We start from the raw sequence: 25265 nt of genomic DNA, 5'->3' as shown, positions 1-25265 counted from the left end.
GAGATGAAAAAATGCAAATTTCAGTTAGGACAATCAAAAGCGTTAATTGACACAAGATATGCTAAAGCAAGTAAACCAAATGGAAATTTTTAAGAATATATTAAAAAAAAGAGATTTTATGGCAACACCAAATATTTGATAAGCACGCATTTGAGGATTAAGCAAAGCAAAAGCCAAAACCAAAACAAATAAAATAAAAAACTAAAAGTAAAATATCTTATAAGATAGCAACCCTAGCACCACGCTGCCTCAACCCACATACGCGCTTGTGTAGGCCATTGAACTTTGACTGCTTTTTGACATATAAACCGAGATTCTTTGCGCGCTCACATCACAAAGTTCCACGACATTGACGCCATTAAAGTGGCGTGTATTAGCGACATCAGCACGCCATTATACATTATTATCTATATCGCTACATCACTTGTAGCTTCGCCCAAATCTTCCGCTGCGTCTGCGAGACACACAAACGCACACAAAGAGACACATACAAAGATAGAAACTCGCTTATATACTGGCATATAAGCATTTGCAGATAAATAAATAGACTGGCAATTACCGTTATACAAAGGCTGGAGTAGCAGGGCTTAATGTCAACCAAGAATGCAAATGTGTGTGTGTGTGTTTATGAGTGCCGTTTTGTGCTTTATCTATACAAATGGCCTTGCCGAAGTTCAAGCACCTTACAACACGCGCCCACACACAATGCCAACATGGTTAAGAGACACACACATACACACAAACACTCAAAGTAATTGAAGTAGCACACAATGCAAGCGGCGATCTGCCGACCCCGAACAGCAAACAGCAAAGAGCATTTGATGCAACTGTTTGTTGGCGCATCAATTAAGTTCAAGTGTCATAAATATACAGCGGGCATAACGGTGTCTGTTTGGTTGCCGGGTAGCTTAGAACGGGGTATAAATGTGTGATGTTTGAAATTTTAATATTTTATTTAGAATTTTATGTCATAGAAGATAATAAGTTTGTAACGAGGTTTTCTACACCTGGAAGGAGAGTCGCAGACCATATATAGTATATACGCTAAATATTTTCTCAGTTTTTGAGAAATTGGTCTAAAATTTTGCAAAAGTCCTTTTCTCTTCATTTCTTTGCTCATTTGTCGGTATCCGCCATATCGAGCCATTATCGGTCATAGCTGCCATACAAAGTGATCGTTCAAAAGCAAGATCTCGCATAGAAAACTTGTTTATACGTAAAGATATCTTCAGAAAATTTGCTATAGATTACTGTCCAAAGCAACGATTTAACTTACGAATAAATTGTTCAGTTCCGATCACTATGGTTTATAGCTAGCAAACGAACTTATCCACCAAAAAGAAGTTCTTGTATGGCAACTTTTTTTACTTCTGAAGGGTATTATAGCTTCGATGCAACCAAAAAAACTTTTTTTTTGTTTTTTCATAATTCTAAATAATTTTCATGGAGCATAAAGTGTAATTGTATCTTTATTAACTCCTTTTTGAACATTTTCCCTTTATGAAACTAACCATCGACAAAGTGACCGCGGCGTATGAGCAACCTAACAAACTGCTGTTTTGATTTGGCAGCTCTTCAAGCATTGAAATACTCGTACATATACATACATATGTACAATAATATTTTTATATCAACTTGCATTATATGCAAAAGCTGTATATCTGCAACAGTATATATGTTTTCATATTTTTATTTTATCTATTTTTTGCCATATTAACGATAATAATGCCTTACAGCCAGGCAATAAATTGTGTAAACACAAAAAAGGCACATAAAACTACCATGGAAGCGATAAAAAAATTACTTTTTTTCATATAAAAAATATAAAATGCGATAAAGCATGAAAATATGCCGCCAAAAATTGTTGGGTGTAGTGCTATTTTATGAGGGGAAGACTACGACAATGGTGCATAAACAACAAAAGTACTAAATATTTTTTCTATAGTGGTCTGTAGCTGCTTAGCCCTCTCACGTTTAAAAATTGCTTATGTAAAGTATAAATTCATTTTTATTTCTGTTATAAAATCTATCAATATTTTATGCAATCATTATATATTCACAATTTCAGTCACAGCTGTTAATTGCTGTGAGATTTTTAAAGCGCAATTAAGGAAATGTGTTCAGCAGAAATGAAAACCGCAAATCAGGAAAGTATAAAACCGCAAAATAATGAGGCCGATTTTACAGCTACATATATGAAAATCTACATGAGCAAGTACATAACTGCAGCGATATAATATTTGGCTGTGTTGCCAGATTATAAGCTGAGGTGAAAAAAAATAAATTAAAAGGTTAAATTAAATATCTTAAAATTTCAATAATTTAGAGATTTTTTTGTAAAGAAAAAGGTAGAGATGTGAGAGCTACACGTATGTACACATATGCATGTACTTGTATGGTATATATTGTGTAGCACTAGAGATATACGACTGCAACATCTATTGACAAAACACGAAAAGGCTTCTTCGACTACCCAAAATTTATGCCAGAAGTGCGATTTCGTATACTCTGAAACACTCTTGGACGCTTTTCATGTTCCTATTGGTTTATATGATATACTCATATATACACTATATGTTTGATTATATGACAATTTACATTCCAATGAGTATATATATGCTTTTTATGTATGTATTTGCACATAGAAGTTTGATGATGAGACAATACCATTTGATTGTTACAGAGCTTCACATATTTTACAGCCAATTTTAACGACTTTAGCAAGGTTGTTGCAAACAAAAAAGCAATTGCATACAAATTTATGACATTTTTATGAATTTCGATTCCATGAATTTCAAAACAAAAATACTTAGATAACAGTTTCAAGAAAAATATTGTTAGAAAGTAAATGAATTTTTCTTAGAAACTGCTATCAAGTTGATGCTTCAAATAATTGCCATTTTTGAACAATTATTTCATAGAGAAATAAATATGGTTAAGATATTTGCAAAGAATAAAAAATTAACCACAAATAAACGAAATTAGAAAATTTAGAGCATTTAAAGCTGAGGCGGCACCTTCATTAAGCTACACTTCTGAGAAAATGTGTGCTAAAACTACTTAGTTGCTTTCATGCTGTGGCAAACATATAAACTTAGGTCACAATTTTCTAGAATTCATTCAACAATGAGCAATTAAATAAATAAAAAAAATTCCCATAAAAACTAATATACCACCAACAGTCTACTTTTATTATATTACCACCTTCCTTAAACTTAAAAACGTAAAAAACGCAGAGGTGGTACATATATTCATATCAAATGCTTGCAAAAACAGTTGTAGACACTACGTATGCAACTGTGGGATAAAAAAACCAAACAGTCAATAAAAAAGCGATAACCTTCTGATAAACAAATACAGCGCAGACAGCAGCAAATGCACACGGAACGTGCGCCGAAGGTGTTTCTATGAATGAATGTATGAAAAAAGTACAAATATAACTGCGCATCCCCGCAGGAATAAGCGCTGCGACCACAGCGCGCTGTCCTTCTAGTCAATTCAGTCTCCTGTGTCATGACCTTCTCGGTTTCGCTGGAAAATTGGTATTGAATAAAAGCAATAAAATAACAATTATTGCAACATTTGTCCGCGGCTGGCATTGAGAGTTTTTCAAGCAAAGTGCTTTCACATACATACATACATATGTATTTTTGCAAAAACAATAAAAAAGCGCACACAAAAACATTTGCATACCATTTTGTATGAGTAAATATATACAATTATACAAACAAATCTTCAATAGTATTTTTTTCTTACGCCCCGCGGTAATAATCAATGGCACTGTCTGCTAGGTTGTATTTTTGCTGTTGTGTTTGTGCAGTTTTTTAAACTCTCAATAGAAAATTATTAAAATATAAAATAAGCTAGCGAATAATTTTCCATTGAAATAGCATATACCATAAATAGGCTTCTTATTTTTTACTAAAGATTTAAACCCGTCTTGTGCATAGGCAGGATAAACCGCGCCCAACTCAACACTTACACAAATCTGTTTCGACAACATAACTGTAAAATAATTGGATACCTTATGTTTTTTAATTTATTAATCAATTTATTTTTTGACATTCTTAAAAATTTATCGATAATAATCGATATTTTACGATAACAATTTAATGGGTATCGTTATTTATCGATATTTTACTTTAATATTTTAATCGATATCGATGTTGGTCGATATTTTGCGATATGAAGTTAATCGATATCAATATTAATCGACAGTTGACGATAATAATTTATCTACATATATACAAAAAACGCTGGCGAGTTTAAAATAGGTTAAAATTATTTGCGAAGTCTCGACAAAAAAAGCAGAGAACAAAGCCAAAATTATGCTACACAGATGTATTATCGATAATTTCCAGAACAACAAAAAGTCTTTAGAACAACAACCAACCCAACACCATTCGATTTCAACAGTAGTCAAATATTTCACCACCGCAGCCAGCGACAAACCGCAATATCCGCCAAAGTAATGCAATACCGAACGCCACTACAATAAAAACAACAACAACACACAACAACCGCCTAGTATAGTTTCAGATTTGCATAACAGTAGCATAGTGTTGGCGGCGCTGACCGCAACAACAATAAGAATGATGGCGGCGTTGAAAAAAGTGACAGTCAACCGCACAGTAGCGAGCAAAAATGCCACAGCCAAATGCAATAACAACAAAAACAGCTGGTTACTGTGGTGACAGCGGTTAACAGCCGGCAAAGTAGGTTGCGCACAGCATGGCAGGGGTGTACAAACGCAAACAAAGGGTGTAGATAAAGACTTATGGAGAAATACCGCAAGCAAAAGTGGAAATTGTAGAAACTCTTAAAAGTGAATTTAGCAAAAAGTGAACAGAAATTAAATGAAATAAACAAAGCAAGCGCAAATGAGTGAGAAACGCTTGTAACATGGCAAAGCAGTAACTGAGAATTTTAGCAACAACAACGCGTGCGACTCCGGCGTGCTACTCCGTTACGTGCCAGGGTTGGGCGGTCTAGAGGCTGGCGGTGGGTGGTGGGCGGCTGTCGCCAATTAATCATGTGGAGAGCATAACAAAAACACCTGCCGGCCTTATCGGTGTAGCGCTTGTTGAGTATTGTTTATTTACTATTTATTTATATACATATATGTATGCTTGCTTGTGTATGTAACTACCTTATATATAGATATTGACTTTCTGCCGCGACAGCGAGACGAATGACAATAAAAAGGGAAAGAAACACAAAAAATGCTAGACTAAAGTGTTTCAAAAAGGCCAAGGGCAAGAAAGTGCTTACTGGTTTTATATATTGTTTGTTATAAAAGTGTTAAAATATTTTGAGCGAGTATTTAATGTGAAATGGGGTACTTTTAATAAAAAAAATGGGCATAAATATTAATTAAAAATCATGATTTTACAGCTTAGTTAATGTCAGATGTCATGTTTACAAAATAACACTTATTTAAGTAATTAAAAATCATAAGATTGCAGTGAAGTTTTTCAAAATTGCATTTCAAAAATTCTGTATTATGCCTTCCAAACGAATATTGAGAGTTTTAAAGTATTTATTGACAATAAAATTGGTCAGCTAATTGTATTGAATGATAACAGGAGACGAAAAGTGAATCAAATGCGGCATTAATGTGCGAAAAAGATGGTGGTCTAAGTGTGGTGAAGCTCAACAAATGGTGGCAAAGCCAGAATTAGCGCCTCGAAAGGTTACGCTGAGTGTTTGGTGCGATTGGAAAAGAATCATCCACTTGAACTGCTCCAGCCTGGTCCAACGATTGATTCTACATTTTACTGTCAACAATTGATGAGATTGAAACAACCAATCGAAAAACACGGCCAAAACTTACCAACACAAAGGTCTTCGTCTTCCATCAGGACAATGCTAGACCCCATACATATTTGATGACTCGGCAAAAACTGAGAGAGCTTGGCTGGAAGGTTTTAATGCATCCACGATATAGCCGTGACCTTGCACTATCGAACTACCTATTTTTTCGGACAATGCAGAACTCCCTTAATGGAGTAAAGTTGGTTTCAAGAAAAGCCTATGAAAATTACTGGTCGCAGTTTTTCGCCGAGAAACCAGAAAAGCTTTATATATTTGATTCATTAAAGTTCATTATAAATATAAAAAAATAAGTTGAAGTTTGACTAGTAATACGAAAAGACTTTTTTCACTACCCTCTATATTGGTTATCGGAGTCAACAGTAGGGGCGAGATTTAAACTCAAAAATAATAATCTGGATCGAGTAATGCTGGAAAATAAGAACTTTACTTTCGTCCACCTACTTGCAAGATCTATAAAATATTGCGCTAGAACAGTAAGTCAGATGAAAGGAAAAAAAACTTTAACTTCGGATAAAATTATATATGTAATTATAGAATAAAATTGTATAAAAAGAACTTTTTGATCATCCAGTTCATATAGCAGTCTATCTACATACACACATATATCACCAAAACCAGAAAAAGTTGGAAATAAGAAGAAATTTCGAATGATTTTTCTTACTCCTAGATAGAGCTCCTAGCCACTATCTCTTTATCTATCACATCGTTGTACATTTTCAGACTTATTTATCTCCATACAAATTTATTTATTCAAAAAACACGGTACGGCAGTCTTCTAAGACAATACATAGATGTAGATATATGTCCATATACACATACATACATATATCATTACAGTTTTGTATAGGATAAAACCCGTTTCAAAGAAGAGTAGCAAAAGTCATTTACAAACTCAATCAGTTGTGACACATGCTCACTTCATACAAATGCATCATTGACAGTCAGCTGTGCTCGAAACAGACACAACACACGCCTTTTCTAGTTAGACTTCCTCGGAACTACTTTGTAATTATTTGAAGAATTTCGAATATGCAAGTCAGCATACACACACGCACACATACATATACAAATGCATTCACTGCAAGCAAGCAACTTCAGACGAGGCGAATTTCATGTGGACACAGCAAGCAGCGGTAAAGCAAATAAACACAACAAGGTAGAAATCAAGAAATAATGAAAATAAATATCAAAAGAAAACGGCAAATGTCAGAAGCAACGAAAAAAAAAAACAAAAAGAACAAAAACAACTGTGGCGCACAGCTGCAAAGGCACGGCACACACGAATGCATTGCGGCGCCCAACGTTGCACTGGCGAATTCGCCGCAAACGAGGCGAGACGAGTGTAAATGCACTCAGCGAATGCTAGCATATGTGTTTTGTAAGTTCATGTATGTATGTAAGTATGTATATTTATGTGATTGTATGCGAAAAGGGAATAATCAAAAGTGCATAAAAATATATAAATGCGAAGCGATGGCAACTTTGTTGCGGTTTTCGCCGTTTTTCCCCCATTTAGTTATATATATACACACACACTAGTTTCGGGGAAATTTGAAATGCCTTGAAATTTGCAAGGAAAAGCATGAGCTCACTAACATTTTGTGCAAATTGGCACTTAGAATTTTAACCAACAAAAAATTTACAAATATATACATATATATGGTCATATGTATATATGTATATTTTTATGCAAAGCGAAGAGCATGCAAGTCAAAAGCCCACGTATTGCTTAAAAATAACCGTTGTGTGTCAACGAAAATTCGCTGATAAACCAAAGGCAAAGCAATATGAGAATGCACGCGCCTAAAATCGAGCGAATTCGTAACGTATATAAGTGAATCTGTAGATGCGAAGCGATAAACGTGACCAGCGATCGTCTTTTTGCGATTTTGCGAAAAATAAAAATGAAATAACACAAAAAGCGTAAATAAACCAGCAACGAATAAGAGGAGTTAAGAAAAAAAATGTATGAAACAAAGCAAGAATTGTGTTTACGATTAATTTAATTAATTTTTAATAATTTATTATATCAAAAATTAAATTAATATTTGTTATAAGCGCTTTAGTAAACTGCTTTCACTGTGAAAATCTTGGAAACAAGCTACAAATCTAGAACTGCATAGTAAAAATGTCTAGCAAAGTACCGTTATAGTATAGTCTATATTCATAAGACAGCATTTTTAATAGAAACGTCATTTTCGGTGTTCACATGCATATGCTAAAAGCTTATAGACGCCATTTAATTTATACAATTAGCAAATTGTCTGCAGCCATGCTTATGCCGGTAGAGAAAAAGTGCTAATTAACTCAATTAGGGCGCTGTCTGCAAAACTTTTTACTTAATCAGCTCACATTGTTTTGACAATTTTGCGTTTGATGTTCGATTTTAATTCATTCATTTTTTTACTAAGCAGCTGTGCGAGATATAAAATGGAAAAAGTAATGGCAAAATAGTTCTACTCGATTTATATTAATTTGCATATTAAGTACGCAATTAATGTTTTAATTTATATTAATTTTAATATTAAGTACGTATTTCATTTTTTTTTTGAATAAAGGGAATTTGTTTCGAGTTTCTTAACAACTACGCGAAATAGCTCAAAATCTTCAATATATTTCGGAAACAATGAAGCCAAATGAATATAATTTAAACCACTTTCGAAAAGTCCAATTAGCGGTTAAATTGTAAATTTAATTAATTTTTTTGATTTACTCAATTAAGCTTAAACAATTAGAGTTTTGAGGTATTTTAAAAAATTTAGATTTTGTTTGGGAAACTTGTATGTGAACAAAATGATCAATAATGAGTTAACCTTATACAGAAGAGAAAAAAGTTAACTTTACAATGAACTATTGGTATCCGACTAGTTTCAGAACAAAACATTTGGCATTATGTCATTTGTTTTATTGAGCTTACGCTTTCTAATTAAAAATCGATTTGCTGCTCTCACTGAACACTTTATTGTCAATTAATTACTATTTATTTATTATACAATTAATTGAGTATTTAGATAATCACTAAATTGTATGCTAAAGTGTGATCAATTGAGAGTTAAATTGACAAATAATACTAATTGTCCAATTAGGAGAAAATTTAGAAGTTTTTAGTTCATCACATTTTAAGGTTATGAGGTTGTTTGTTGATCTTTAATCGATTAATTCGAGGTACTATGACTGTCTACCTACTTTTTGGCCCAAGTAAACGCATCGATCAGCTACTATATTCGACAGATTTAGTTGCCTGTGACTTTCTTTCGGAAATGAAAACGCGATATAAATAAATTAAGTCAAAATAAAAAAAATCGCCAAACAAGAATTCGCGTCGGAAGCTGACAGTTGCCAAAACTAATTTAGATAGAGTTATATATGTACACACGAGTATAATTGATCAGATTGGACGGAGTTGAAATTCGGGTGACTGTCTATCTGTCATTCCTTCCGTCCATGCAAATTATAACTTGAGTAAAATTGAGATATCTTGATGATACATGGTGATGATACATGGCAAAAAAAAAGTAGAGTAGAGTAGAGTGATACATGGCAAAAAAAAAAATAATGACAAGTTCGTAAATGGGTGTAATCAGAGCACTGCCACGCCCACAAAATGCCATTAACCGAAAACGAGTAAGTTGTAAAAGTATGAAATGTTCGATTATACGCGAACTTAAATCTTCCTTACTTTTTTTTATCGACTCGGTTTGTGCGGGCAGTTTATATGAGCCAGTCCGATTCAATTTTGATCTTAAGTGCACTTTTTATAAATATAATTCTTCAATGTAAGAAATCACATACATATTTTGACCTATCAAAAATCATCTTGGAGATCAATCAGTAATTTAAACAGCGAACTTTTGACACTGTATGCTTAAACACATATAAAAAAATGCCGGACAAAATATTTTTGAAGCAAATTATTAGACAAAAATATTTCCTTATACTCTTATTTTTAATGCGTATGTTTTTTATTACACCTTCTTTTTTTTTAATTTCTTTTTTATTATTTTTATTTTTTTTTATTTTATTTTTTATTTAATTATTTTATATATATTTTTTTTTATTTTTCCTTTTTTCCCAATTAGTAAACAATGGGGCTGTTTTTATTGTGTTTTTTATTATTTTTATGCAGATACATACATATCTCCACCCAACATATGCTCGCACATATTTGTATTTTGATTTATAGATGATCATAGCCATAAACAATAATGCCATAAAATTATTAATACTTTGGAGGCCAGAATTTAGGAGTATTTTTTTACTAAAAATTATGTCAAAGGAATAAAGTAGAGAAAAAATTTATGAGAAATTTTGTCAATGGAATAAATTTGGAAAAATTTTACAAAATTTATTTTTTCGTTTTTTTGCAATACTTGAGAAATAAAATAATCGAAAGCACAAAATTTAGTTTGCAAAAAAAATTGGAAATTTTGTTGGAAAAACTTCTTTGAAAATTAAATTTTTGAAAGAAATTAAAATATTTGGGAACAAAAATTGAAAAAGAAAGAAAATAAAAATTTGAAAAAAATCAACATAATTTGTAACAAAAATTAAGAAAGAACAACTGGTGCCAGAAACATTTCATATGCTTATTTGATCGTTTGGTTCGATGTAAGCTATACAAATACTCTACTGCCTAATAATGCTCAGTTACTTCCCAAAACCTAAATCCGTAATACAGCTAATTAACGCAATTTTTTACAAGTTTTCTAAACACTTTAAAGTAAGTATTCTATAAAAAATTGATATTGTGCACGCCTGCTTTTATTATTTATACGTTTCAGCTTGTTGTTTTGGCTTGTTCTTGCTCTAAGCATCATTTTCGATTAGTTAACGTATCGCTCACACTATCTAGAATATACTTACATACATGTACATATAGTCTACATTTTTTATTGGCTCGTATATAATATATATTGTTTGTAAACACATCAATTATTTACAATACACATTTGTGTTTAACTAAAACTTATACTAAATGCAAATAAGCGTAATATTTTTTTAACCTGAACCTGTAGAAAATCGCTGATCCTCTTTATATTTTCTGTGTATTATTTCAGGTAACTTATTTATTTGCGTTTACTGCTGTTACATAATCGCAAATTATTCACTTTGTTGTTGGCACACACACACACCGAGCAAATTAATATTGAACTCAAAACACAAAAAAATAAACAAATTTCTTAGAATCGGAGCAATTAGTGTATTTTTTCATTTCATTTAGCACTATATTTAACACTTTTGTTTTGATTTTCGTTCTTTGTGCAAGCAAGTCACATTAGAAATATTTTTGTTATTATTGAAGATGTTGATTTATTTGTTAGAATAGCTTTTATTTTTGCACGTACTTAGTTTCATTTGAAATTATCTATTTGTAGATGTATTATTTAAATTATTTAATAAATTTTTTTATGGCTAGGTATTTATTTTTCAATATTAGTTAACATAGTTAAAGTGGTGAGACACTCAATTGATTTTCAGGTAACTTTTTATAAATTTAATGCAACATCTCTGCTGTTAGTTGGGTACTGAAAGATTTTTTATGGCTTACTTTCTGCGAATATAGAAAAAATAAGCAACTTTTTGCTGAAAATGTTTCCACAAATTATATTTTTTTTAACAAGGCACCGTTATATAAGGCAGTTCTTTCGCTCAGCAACAAAATAATCCACAATTCAAAGCAAAATTGAATTAAAATTTTCTAATTAGAATACAATATTAAAATTTTAATTAAAAAAAAAACAAAAATTTATTTAAAAAAAATAAAGAGAAAATTAAACTTTAACCGTAGGTGTTACTTTTTGCCATTAACACAAAAACCGAATTGTGGTTTAATATGTAAGAGCTTACTATAAACTAAGCTATTGAATTTTTTCCCAACCAAAACAGTTTTTTACTAAATTACTGGCTTTTATGAATTAATTTTATTTTTTTTAACTAATTTTTCAAAGCAATTTATTTATTCTTCTTTATCTTTGTTTAACAAAAAAAATTTTAATATTAAGACTACTTTTTCCTCATCAAAAAAAATATTTTTAATAAATAAATTTTAATTAAATAAATTTCGTTTTTATTAAATTTCATTTTTTTAAGCAATATATGTATGTATGTATTATTTTTTTTATTAAAAAATATTTTTAATTTTAATTTAAGTGAGAGATAATAACAATTCGTATTCATCCACACAATTTTATTGTAATAGAATGTGAATATTATTTTTTTAATAAACTTTAAATAATTTTTTAAATATATTTAATTTTTTTATTTAAAAAAAAACATTTTTAATTTGAATTTGAGAAAAGAAATTATTTTTTTATTATATTTAACATTTTCTAAGCAATTTATTTAAACAAAAAATATATAAAATGTATTTATAATTATTAAATTATATTAGTTTTATATTTTCAACTATTGAAAATTTTTTATGCACATAAAAAAATTTATATATTCTAAATAATATAAAATTGTCATATTTAATTTTTTTTTTAATTTTAAGTTTTCTATTTTAAATTTTAATTTTAATTTTTTTTTTAATAATTTAAAATAATTATAAATTATTTTTTTTTTTTCATTTTTAAATTTATTTTATTTTCATATTAAATTGTTTCTTCATTTAATCATGTCACAGCGATCATATGGTTTCCGTTTTTACTGTTCTTCGCCGTTTTCACTCACTTTCGTAATGCCAATACGAGTTTTTTCGACCGCGCTGTTGCACTTTTGCACACATTTACAAAATATATAAGCATATATTTTCGTTTTTATTTTTTCCCACTTGCGACTTTTTGTTTTTAACCCGTTTACAAGAACTGGTTTACAGAATTTCAGAATTTTAATTGGCTAATATTTAAAAAAATTAAATTTTAACATTACAAATTGTGTTTCTAGCTTAATATACATTTTTTGGGGACACTTCTTGTACAATAAAATAAAAATTTTGTACAAAAACAACACTTTTGTTACAAAAAACAATCACATTTTATTGGAATTTCAGCCTCAACAACTAATGCCGCAAAGCTTAACAGCCTATGTTATCTGTTGTTTTTGTAATTTTTGTATAGAAATTTAAATTTTCATATTTACGGAAATTCCACTTATGTTTCGTTACGCGGCAATATTTTATATTTGAAACTTTTGAATTTCAAATATTTGATTCTCTCGCTCTTCTCAAGTTCTTTCGCCTCACTTTTGTGCTGAAGTCAAATATACACACAAGCACGTCATATCTACACACATACATACACACAAGTGTGTATATAAGTGATATTTACAAACACTCACGATGCTGCTGCTGATCGCTGATCACCGCTGTTTACGGTAGCGGTACGCGCACGTGCATACACACACGCACTTATATGCGCACGAAACGCCAGAAACACATACATACGTATATGTACATATGTATGTATGCATATGTAGAAGACTTTAGTTTAGCTGTGAATTAAATTATGAAAAATCGTACTTTGGAATTTCTTTGATCTCCACTTGCTTATACGCATAGCAATTTATTTATTTTTTTTTTTTTGTTTTAACACAGATACATACATTCACATATTTTACATGAATATGCAGATATTTTATATTATTTATTATTTTATAAGCACATATGTACATATATCTTTCTCAGACTTCACTTGACTATTGCCACACTATCGCTGCTCATCTGCTTTAATATGTGATTAAATTATATACATATATATATTTACTAGCTGTTGTTGTTGCTGCTGTAGCTATCTAATGTTTGCTAAATGTTGCTATCATTCACTGTACACTTCACTTCACACGCGGCGTCGCTGTTCGCTACGCTTCGTATCTAAGCAATTCAGTTGTGTCGCAGCAAATCGTCGCCACCGAACCGTTCACGTCGAATATCTCTGCGATACTGAAATCGCTGAGCATTGACAGCCGACCAGCCGCGCTGTGCCCAATATGAAACAGCGCACAACAACAACAAATACCAACAACGCACAATAACAACAAAACCAGCAACATGCACACACATACACACGCACACAGCACACACATTGTAGGCACGAAGAGCCGAGCATGAAATGCTGCCGAAAAAGTCAACGGCACAGATACACGCATACAAATGCAAATTGTATGGCAGCACGCTCGCTGGTATGCTATCTGCTATCTGCTTGGCCGCGGCGAATTTATCTAGCACTTCACAGGCATGCCTCCTCTTCCTCTACTTCTATACATTTTATATGCCATTCTAGCAACACTTTACATACAAACATAAACGCTCGAGCAGCAAGCCAAAAAAAGCAACAAAAAGTACTGAACGTTGGCAATTCGCCGCGTTATCTGCAGAAGTGCAGCCCCACACCGCGCTCGCTGAGTCACCCGACGCACACATGCACCGACGAGTATCTCACAGATACACGCTTGTGCGCGCTGTGGTTTTGAGTGACCGCTTGGAATGCACTCCGTTTGTGATCTCAATCGCTCGCAATCAAACTCTCACTCACACTCATTCGTGTGCCTCAACTCTCCGGCCGGCTCTATGCAACAGTTTGAGCGCATCGTGTGCTGCCGAGTTCGCCGCGTTGCCATGAAGTGTGCTTGCCTTCCGTCTGGTTTTCGTTTGTTTATCTTTTGTTTGCTACTTCTTTTTGCACTATGCACTTCTTTTATTGGTTAGCTCATTATATTTACTTCTTTGTTTCATACTTTTATTCTTTGGTAACCTTTGGTTATGTTTGTATGTGTGTGTGTGGTGTTGGGCAGCCAGCTGCTTGGCCGTTGTGTCGGCGTTTAATGAACTTCTGTGCTGTGTGTTTGCTTCTTTATTTTGCTTTTGTTTTTCTTTTCTTTATTTGTCTTTACGTGTTCTTTTGCTTGTGGGGCTTGAGTTTTTGCTTTTATATTTATTTTTTGTTTTTAAAAATGGTTTATATGTCACATGTATGATACAATATAAGTAGCAGCGTTGCCAATCGCATAGAAAGTACAACTGTGTGTTCTTTTGGAAAATTATTTTGAAAATTTACTATATATACTTCGAAAAATTCAGAAATGATAGTCAATGTGTTCCGCGATTCGTAAACCGTGAGATACAGCACTTTATTTATGAAAATCGCAATGGATATATAAATTAAGGTTACTGCTCATATTCTCTGAAGGCCTAAGTGCACCCATCTTCAGAATATACCATCGTATATGTAACGGTATTTGTTGTTAAATAAATAATTACCATAATTTTGAAACCCAGCGCCCTCTATCGATGAATTTACTAACCTTTAAATTTTTTAATATAAATATATAATAGTTTGCTCTTAATAGTTCTTTAGTTGAATCATAACATACTCGGTCACACTGGTCTGGAGGGGATTGAAGTTAGAAAAATATGAACAGAATACTCAAAACCAGAATATTATGAAATATTATGAAGTATTTCTGATGAAAGCTTTTCAAAAGCTTGGTAAAAGTTTTAAGGCTTAGAAGGAGAGTAAAGAAAATTATCCCCAAATATACCTTATCTTCAATTCAGGAAAGGAACTAGCGCCTGTTTCGAAAATACCAGTTTTCTAGCAAGAGCTCAAGCTTCCTGGAAACCTTGCAACTGTTTCTGCTTCCAAAAAGAGACCTCTCTCTCTATATATAATATAATTTTAAGCCATTATTGTTTATAGACAAGCAACTGCCACCATTTTGTAGTTACTTAATTTTGATGTAATTTCACTGTTATTGTTGTAAAGTTCTATACGTTCACACAACAGAGTCACGTTTCAGCAGCTGCTAGCAAAAGTGCCAACAAGCCAAGCACATGACAGACTACAAAGACCAGCGCTAACATGTACATATGTTTGTAGATTTGCATGCCTAGCATGTATAAATGTATGAATCAGAAAAAAAGCTTGCAATAACATAGTAGCAGCGCCGCTTGTTGTTGTTAAGCTGCACTCAAATTTTAGATATATCCGCCTAGAATAAACTTTCAGAGCTTTCACTCGCATTTTGCACATTTGAGTGAGAAATAAAAGCTTCTGGCGGCAATTTCGCTGTAAGTAACGTATACAAATAATTTGAAATGCCGGCAAAAAGCACGAATTAGTCATGGCAACAAGCGGCAGGTTAAAAGAGTTGATAGAAAGAGAGCGCATAAAAAATTGGCTAAAGCTAGAAGCGGAAACGTAGTGTGCTGTCAGCCTTAGAATGCAGCAAGCGGAAATGGCCATCAAAAATGTTTGCTTATGCGTTTGTATGTGTTTAATTTCGTGTTAACAGTAAGCAAACGTGACTTTTTGCGCTTTGGAAAGTTGTTTATAAATTTTATATTGTAGGAGGAGAAAAATTATATAAAAAATATCATTTTTAACTTTTATTTTTTGATTTTTTTTTTGATGTTTATCTCTAAATTCAAATCTATTTTTTTAATTTTTGGATTATATTCGTTAGTATGTATATAACTTTACTTGATTTTATACATTTATGTACATAAGTGAGTGCGTGTTTGGCAGCGTGCACTTGAAATCAGACATTTGTTTATTTACCTCATTATGATTAATGCAACAGCTTTTTGCCCGACATGCGACCAAATTGTTGTGTTAAGCGTTGTTAAACTAATAAAAAATGTTTGCTTTGCGTGTCATTTTAGGTGTTTTATTATCAGGAAATTTGTTCGTGAATAAACAGCTGTGGCCATGGAAACATTGTTATTTCGCAGCATGCTGACAAAGTTTATTTATTTAAATACACATATTGTTTTTAATAATTTATTTCTCATTAAATGTAAATTTGAAGGGCACCACTGATGGTGAGATAGTGACTATCTGCAATTAATTAATTACTAATCGACAGATAAAAATTTTGGAAAATTAAAATAAAAAAATATAAAGTCATGCCACTGCAACGAAATTGTGTTACGCAACGTAAATTCGTCAGGCACACCGTATAAAAAGTACTAACTTTGAAAGATGAACTGTTTTGCATACTTTTTTTTTGTTACATGGTATGATATTCAGGTGATGTAGCATATAAAAAAAAATTAAATGGTTGCCACCTGTTCAAAATTTTAAGTAAAAAAACTTAATTATATAAAAATCAATACTATAATCTTACTAAAGAACTTTAAAATGATAATCCAAAACAATTTATTAAAAGGAGTTGCCACCTGTTTGTAATTTTTAAACAAAATTTAAGTTTTTATAGACTTAAACATGACATAAATACTAAGCTTAGACATTTTGAAACATATTAGCTTTGTAATTTTTTTTAAGTAGAGTTGCCACCTATTTTAAATATATAAGCCTAAGTTTCGATGAGGTTAAAGGTGATACCATATAAGTACTCAAGTAAAAACGTTTAAAAAAGTTGTGATTTGAAAAAAAAACTAGGGTTGCAGCTGTCTGAAAATAGTTTCTAAATACGTTCAACAGTTTGAAAATATTTTTGAAAAAAAATTCAACCTAATTAAATTTCATAATTTTTTTTTCAACTGAAATAACTCAATATAGACAAAGGACTATGGATTTAAGAAAAAAAATATTCGAAAATAATTAAGCATGGAAACTCTCCTCAAATTAAAAAAAAATCAAAAATAATTAAGCGTGGCAACCCTGCTTAAATTTAAAAAATAAATTGCATTTAAAATTTATTGATTACATTTGGATAGTCTAGTAGGACAATGAGGCCATGCATAGACCAGTTTTGCTGCCTTGCGATATCAGATAGAGTTCGGCTCCTAAGTCCATAAGGAGTAGTCCTTCTTTAGGATACCTGCGCTCGACGCGAATTTTAACAGACTCTGTGGCCTGACTATCAACAATATATTGGTGAAAATTATTAATTTTTTGAAGCTCCGCCCAAGGGAAAGATAGAAGAGATTGATGACAGAAACCATGTTCTTAGGTTCTTAGAATTGAATAGTATTTCAAAATACTACTAGAAAACTAGAAGAAAACTATGTCTAATCTATGATATTTGTTTTCTACGAAGGACTATTGATTCCTTCAAATATAGTAATTCTCATCAACACTATCCTTAAAAAGGGTATTATAAGCGGATTTGAACACTGTTCTAACTCAGCACGTATTTCGAGAATAGATTTCAAAAATTCGTTTTTTATTTTTGATTTAAAATTTTCAATTTTAATTTTATCAGCATGACAGCACTCTTTAAATTTGACAATTGAAAATTTATTAATTCTCATTCTCAATTTCGTCTTACAGCCGAATCAATAATTGTGTTTCGTAGAAAAAGAAATGAATTTCGAAACACGTGTTAAATATGATAGTGAAGCAAATATCAAAAAAGCGCTGAGGGCCGTATCCCTTTACTGCGTCTTCATAGTAATGACCACTGTGGGTGAGTAAACAAAATATTTCTAAAAAAAATAATTGTTTGTATCTCACCTCTAACTTTCGCAGTTGCCGTTTCTGCGCGTCACCACTACATGTACTACTTCAATCACGCTATTAAACGGCACTTTTTGATCTACGAACGTCTCGTCACCTACAATGAGTGGTGGTCGGAACTAGCAGACTCGTTTTTGCCGGAAGTGTTGCCTTCGCCACCGGCGAGCAACGAAAGTGACGCTACCGCAAATGCGAATAGTAATCCAGGCGTCAATGCAAGCACAGCACATAAAGTTATAAAATTGGATGAGAGTATTCTGTTGGGAACACCACGTCTACGTCAATTACGCGTCGTGGACACAACTTGCGTCGGCAGCAAGAGTTTCACGAAACATTTTCATTTTATTTGTTATCCAGATTATTCGTACTCGGATTCGAAAACCACTGGCGAACATATAGGGTGAGACTTTGTCTTTGTGTGTGGAATTTTTAAAGCAAATTCCTCTCGTGAAACAATTAATTTGAAACTTGCAGCGCTAAATATGAGTCTGCATATCATTTGAGCGCGATGCCGATCCAGGGACGAATACACACATATTGGGGTGGTGGTTTCGTGCAGAATTTGGATCGAAATTTTAATGAATCTTTGCCTTTGATTGAATCACTGGCACAACTTGATTGGTTGGATCGTGGTACGCGCCTTATGATCTTCGAATTTACGCTCTATAATAAAAATACGGATCTCTTCAATAATGTCAAGTGAGTAATACAGTTTTCTTTCAATTTATAACTACGCTTATAAAGAAAAGTGTTTAACTCCCTAAATGTAGGCAACAAATTGTTGGAAAATATCGCCAATATCTGGATAAATAATTCATAACCTTTTATAGCCTTTTTTGGGCGCAAATTACTTTTTTTTAACCTATTCAAAAAATTCTTGAAAACTCATACCATATTTTCAGAATTCTGGGCGAAGTTCCGGTCACTGGTGGCGTATTGTTATATATACAAGTGCAGGCAGTGCAAAAACATGCTGTCTGGACAGGTAGCGTATGGATCATAGTCTCAGCTATCATTTTCTATATAATGGCTATGTACTATTGCGTTGGAGAAATACTGGTGTGTCGTCGAAGTGGCTACAAAAAATATTTGAAAAACTTTTGGAACATTGTAGATTTAGTTATACTGATTGTAAGTCAAAAAAGTATGTTCTTAAGATTCGCTTGATCTAAATTATTATTAATTATTTAATTATTTTCTCTTGTCCAGCTCGTTACACTTTCCTTCAGCTATAATATTTTCCACCCAATTTATTTACATTATTATTTGAAGCATGCCAACGCCTTGCCAACGGAATATCATAGCTTGGATGTGATTTGTTGGTTAAACTCGCATTATATGAATTTAATAGCGGTGTTGGCGTTTTTAGTTTGGATTAAGATCTTTCAGTTTTTCACCTTCAACAAAACATCGATACAGTTAAATGCAACGTTCGTAAAGGTAAGCATGGAATGATGCAAGGAGAGTGTCTTCACTAAGTTAGCTTAGAAAACATAACTAAACTACTTATATATTATTCCTTTTGCCGAAAAGTATACTAAAAACCACTTAATTCAAAATTTTACTTTCGAAAACTTCCCTTACAATGCTATAGAGATCGTCTCTACTTCGTGCACACAATTCGCGAGGAGTGTGTCTTCGCTAAGCTCTAAGTTATTTATACACCTTTCCCCTAAAAGCATGCTAAAACCAACTAATTCAAAATTTTACTTCACCTTCACTTCCAGTGCTATAGAGATCTGCTCAACTTCGTGCTCATCTTCCTGATAATCTTCCTCTCATATGCCATGCTCGGCATGTTACTATTCGGCCATGCGCACGAGGATTTTTTCGTTTTCCCCATCGCTTTTTGGAGCGTTATGCGTATGGTATTGGCCGATTTCGATTATGTTGGCGTGGAACATGCAAATCCTGTGCTGGGACCAATATACTTTTTCTCCTTCATACTCATCGTGTATTTCATACTAATTGTAAGTAAACACTTAATACTAATATTAAAAAGAATTTTTTATAAAAAAAGTCATACTATCTCACAGAATATGTTTCTGGCCATCATTTACGACACCTTCCGGAACATAAAAACCTATGAAATACCACCGGAGAAGAAACAATTGCCGCAGTTCTTTAAGAAGTACTGGGATAAGGGCAAAGATGGCGGTAAGAAAGCGCTCAATGCAATAGGCTTGTGCAAACGTAGGAATACTAAGCGAGACACAGAACCGTTACGCGAATTGAATGACGAGAATGAGCCACCTTTTCCACCTACGCCAAGGCCAGAGAAGAAAATGCGCGTGTCGAAGAATGAGATACTTCAGAAGTAAACTTTAGTGACTATTCTATTTAATTGTTTTCGAAATGTTAAAATTGATTTTTATTCCACCTTCTCTTCTATAGCTACTTTGAGACCATACAGAACAAACGTGACGCCGAGCAAATAGACAAGTATATTCTTTTTTGTTGTATTAAGTGCCTAACTAATAATTTTCTTTTAAATATTTAGTTTGACTAAACACATAACTGCTTTAGAGGAGATTTTGGCTAAAATGAGTGATGATATTAAGCGTTTGGAAGCTGAGACACCCGATCCGAGCACGCGCCCAGAGCCGCCGAGACAGCCTAAAACACCGCCACGTCTAAAGGTTTTCATAAATCGCAAGAAGTAGAATGAATTTCTCATCTTCTCTTAATGCTCAAATGTACATATGTGTCAAAAAATCAATTTTAATTAAATAAATAATATAATTTTAATCAAATTTACTTTGAGACTTACCAATTTTGCGACGCGCGCGCCAGAGCACGGGCGGTGCTGTATTACTTGGTGAAGCCAGTGTGACGTTTTTAAATCAATGTAGAAACTGTAAGTGGAGAAAAAAATTAATTTAGATTTTAGTTAGTAGGATATAAAAAAAAATATTAAAAAAATTATTTTTAAATATTTTTTATTTTTTTTAAGTGTGGCAACACTATTCCAAAAAAATGTTTTAAATATTTTTTTTATTTAAAATGTGTAATTTATTAAAAAAAAAATATTTTTAAACTTTTTTATAAGTGTGGCAACACTACTCCACAAAAAAAATTATAAACATTACTTTTTTCTTTATTTGAAGTGTGTTTTATTGAATAAAAAGTACTCAGATTTTTTTTTTCAAAAAGGGTGGCAACTCGATTCGACTTACACTTTAAGTTTATACAAAAATATACATTTTAAAGTCTTACCTTTGTAATTTAGTGCAAAGTATATACTTAAAACCTTTTCGTAAAACTATATTTATGTATTTAAAATCCAGTGGCAACGCAAAAAAAATAAAAATTTTGTAATAAAACTTCCAAATTCGCTTTTATTTACTATATTTTACTTATATTTCATATTTGCACATTATGCGTAGTTTTACAAATTCAAACAGCTGGCAACCCTTTTTGCTATTTTCGTTATAACTGGGTCAATTGATCGGCGCTAAATTGTTTTGTAGACGCACATCTGTTCCGCAGCGGTCCTACAGACTCTTCCGAGCTACAAATATTTATGCAAATACATACACTTACACATACAGACACATAACATACATATGTATATCATTTGAAAATACCGCGCATTTTAATTAATGAATGAATAAAAGAATACTCGAAACTCATCACAACATTGCGCAATGGTTTGTAGTGAAGTGACCAATAATTTAAAAATTAATAACAAAACGGAATATGGCGTAGTAGATTGCGTGCTGATAAATGCCGTAAGATGTGCACATATACAAACATATGTATACATATACTTGACCATAACCACATACACGATTCATAAAGTATTTCTCATATTTTGCCACAATAAAGTAAATGTGCCGGAGGAGCAGCTTATTAATTGAAATTGTTATCAATTCATTGTTGTATGCCATGCAAACCGATATATGTATGAGTAAACAAATATGGAGGTACATATAAGCATATGTAGATGTAATTGTACAGAGTATTAAGGAGGGATTGAAAACTTTTACGGGTTCGAACGATTATAAATTTATAAAATTTAGCTTTCGAGGGTTTTTTAAACCAAATAATAAGTTTTCTTGAATATGTATAATATCAAAAATTTACAAAAAATATTTAAAAAATGTCACACCGTTAAAAATAAAGCATTAAACATAAATAATATTTAAGGCTTAAGGAAATTAGTTGATTCACAACAAATAATATAATAAACGCTTTGAATTTTTAAATATGAAATCACACCCACCCTAATGCACTTGCACGTGTGCATACACGTTGCGACAAGTGAACGTTAATGCACGTATAATACGCAATCAGCGCGCTTGTCCGTCAACTTGGCAGCTAGTCAATACATTTAAGTGCACTTGCACACACACATAGGCGAGATTGTTTATCCAATAGGGAGCACAGCGTTGCACTGTACTTATATACAAGTATATGGCATGTACACACGCAAGCGCCGTTCACTGCCCAGCAGCGCTGCAGTTCAATGACCAATGCCGCAGTTGCTGCTGCCACTGTCGCTAAGATAGTGAGCCTCCATACTACGCACTCTAGCTTTTGTTTGTACACAAAATAATTTAAACGAACGCATATGTGTGTGTGTCTGTATGTACATATGTATGTGTATATTTATGTCCACTTGTTCATGCTATCAGCCACTTTTGTATGTATGCGAAGGCAACAGTATTTTGTTAGCTCACGTTTGGTTTCAATTGAGATAAAAGTCAAGGTCGGCGCGTTGGCATAACACAATTGCAATTGCGTGCTGGGCCATAAGTGGTGACACAACAGAGCAAATTATGTTTGTGGGTATGTATCATATACGTAAATGTAATTGGGTGAATATGAAGTAAGAGAGGTGCGCTAAAAAGTTTTGATTGGGTAATATGTTATGTAACGGTAGCTTTTTCTTAGCCCAAGGTTGAACGATTGTCTTCAATTGTGACAAAAAATATTTTTTAAAAAATGAATACAAAAAAAAACAAAAAAACATATTTTTTTTATTTTTCTATGCTCAAAATATTTCACAATAATCGCACAATCCTCAGTTTATCATATCACAACTTTTATATATGATTTGATTCAAAGCCGCACCATATATGGATAATTGAAAGTAAATTGCACATGCAGTCAAATTTAACGCTAGATGGCGCTAACATCTTTTTATAACTAAAAATCGTATTTGGGGGCCAATTTGGTTCATAATAGAGACTCTATATACATATTTCAACTGATGAGCAAAAGTTGTGTTTAATTTTCCGCTTCGAGTCGAATTATCACCAAAGGGTATACTACACCGTTACATCATATTAAAAAAATATCGAATGGTCAATCAATGGAATCAAGGTTTAAAAATAGCTATAAATACTACCAGGCATTATTGATATACATTTTTTTACTGACTTGAGTCTAGCATTGAATTTTCGGGTATTAGAAAACTGCATTTACCATTATTTCTTAACAAGGGGAGTCCCTAGACTTGCTGTTTCCTCTAAGAATTAGTTTTACTACAAAAGTGGCATTGTAATATTAATATTAATTATTATTTTTATTTTTATTTATCGGATTTAATTTAGTTTACACTTTTATTAAAGGTGGCAACTCTATGTCACATTTTAACTAAAATCAAGCTTAAAAGAAAATTTCTATTTCATCGACAATGAATTTTTCAAAAAATGTCTAATTTATTAATTATATTTAAATACCTTTATTTGAAATAATCTGGCAACTCCAAAAAAAAAAATTTTTTTGGAAAATTTATTTAAATTACTTTTGTAGGAAACTTATAATTTTTTCCAAATATTTATACATATATAAATATTTTTTTATTAATTAGCCTTTTCCGCATTAAATTAGAAAATTTCAAACTCTCTGGAACCAAGTACGAAAAATATTTCTTGCAAAGTGCACACGGCATTCCGAACAATTTTTCTTATCTTGGACACAATTTTTTATCTGTATAATTTTTTATCACTAAATTCAAAGAATTTTTCTCAAGTGCCACATGCAAAGGCAATGGAGAAAAAAATAATCGAGTGAATTGCACTTTGCTGCAGGCAATTATATGTATATAAGGCTCTCACTTTCAGCATAACTATAAACATATTACGTATATACATATGTATGCACCATACAATAATTTATCTCTTTCCTTATTCTATAACATCTATTCATGACCTATCATCACCACATTCTTTGATTTCTGAGCGCAACAGGAAGGAAATGCTACGACATAAAAAATAACAAGAAAGCAACAAAAAGTAAATTTTAAAGCAAAAACCAATTAATTATCACAACTTGTTGTTGAAAGTAGGTATAAGGTCTGGCAAACAGATGTACGCATATGTGTCATGAAATTCTACTCGCAAGCGAGCACACTAATGAGCATATGTTATGTTCTTCTACATTTATTGTATGCACATATATACCATACATACATATGTACTCGTATATATGTACATAAATATACCTACATAGAGTATATAATATTTCCTACAACCGAGTGAATAATTATGATATAGTGTGTTCTTTTTTTGTTGTAGCTTGGTGCTGACAAGCATCTTCTAGTCTACGAGTGTTTTAACATTTCTATATTTTTCGCTTAATTAATTTTGTGTTTATTGTTTTTGTTTTTGTTTTGCTTGCTTGGGCGAATAATGAGCACGTCTACACTTTAAAGGCTTAATTTCTTCTATTTTGAAATAGTTTGTACTTGTTATTAATATTTTTGTTTTTATTCTGTAAATGTGCTTATAATAATATGGTATATGGTTTTGGTATGTGTTTCTTTGCACTTTCATCAGGCACTGGAACGGAAAATTTTATTAAGAATTAAATTCCGTTGAAAAATTATTATTACTTCTTATTTTCAATACATTTTCTCTATTAAAAACACAATTTATGTATTATAGGGAATTATAGATAATGTTTTCGATATATGCAGTATTTCCAAAAAAGGATAACCGAGTCAGAAAAAATGTTTAGTCATAAGTCATAAAAATCGACGTCTTTACGCATTTTATTTGCTTCTCATTGTTCTTTTTAGCCTCAGATGACGCATTGTCTTGAGTAACTTATAGAATAAATACA

At 32.0% G+C, this 25265-nt stretch overlaps 2 protein-coding genes across 6 annotated transcripts in view; one reads left to right on the top strand and one right to left on the bottom strand.

Annotated features, from left to right (window-relative positions):
* LOC105230829 (dual 3',5'-cyclic-AMP and -GMP phosphodiesterase 11) overlaps positions 1 to 25265 on the bottom strand; it is a 167147-nt gene that overhangs the window by 73679 nt on the left and 68203 nt on the right. For 2 of the 5 annotated variants that reach the window (XM_049449123.1, XM_049449121.1), the window contains exon 3: positions 20965 to 21049. The gene's annotated coding sequence lies outside the window, so the exon portion shown is untranslated. Of the gene's footprint in view, positions 1 to 10838; positions 11387 to 13113; positions 16630 to 20964; positions 21050 to 25265 lie in introns of those variants that run through there. The other 3 variants (XM_049449130.1, XM_049449103.1, XM_049449106.1) reach the window with 3 other exon arrangements.
* On the top strand, positions 16830 to 20953 carry LOC105230830 (polycystic kidney disease 2-like 1 protein). The gene is made up of 9 exons (XM_011211817.4): positions 16830 to 18144; positions 18207 to 18594; positions 18669 to 18893; positions 19097 to 19325; positions 19404 to 19634; positions 19922 to 20164; positions 20231 to 20511; positions 20589 to 20636; positions 20695 to 20953. Exons 1-9 carry the CDS (start codon positions 18042 to 18044, stop codon positions 20855 to 20857), a joined length of 1911 nt encoding a protein of 636 aa, XP_011210119.2. The 5' UTR covers positions 16830 to 18041; the 3' UTR covers positions 20858 to 20953.

This window comes from Bactrocera dorsalis, chromosome 1 (assembly GCF_023373825.1).
Source record: "Bactrocera dorsalis isolate Fly_Bdor chromosome 1, ASM2337382v1, whole genome shotgun sequence".
Lineage (NCBI taxonomy): Eukaryota > Metazoa > Arthropoda > Insecta > Diptera > Tephritidae > Bactrocera > Bactrocera dorsalis.
Note: the sequence above shows the minus strand (reverse complement) of the source record. Positions and strands in the feature narration are given on the sequence as shown.

Bases quoted from the DNA above. Each gene is read 5' to 3' on its own strand.
- LOC105230830 (XM_011211817.4), top strand. From the start codon at position 18,042: ATGAATTTCGAAACACGTGTTAAATATGATAGTGAAGCAAATATCAAA. The intron at 18,595-18,668 runs GTGAGACTTTGT...TGAAACTTGCAG, and splicing joins ACCACTGGCGAACATATAGG to CGCTAAATATGAGTCTGCAT. The intron at 20,637-20,694 runs GTATATTCTTTT...TTAAATATTTAG, and splicing joins GACGCCGAGCAAATAGACAA to TTTGACTAAACACATAACTG.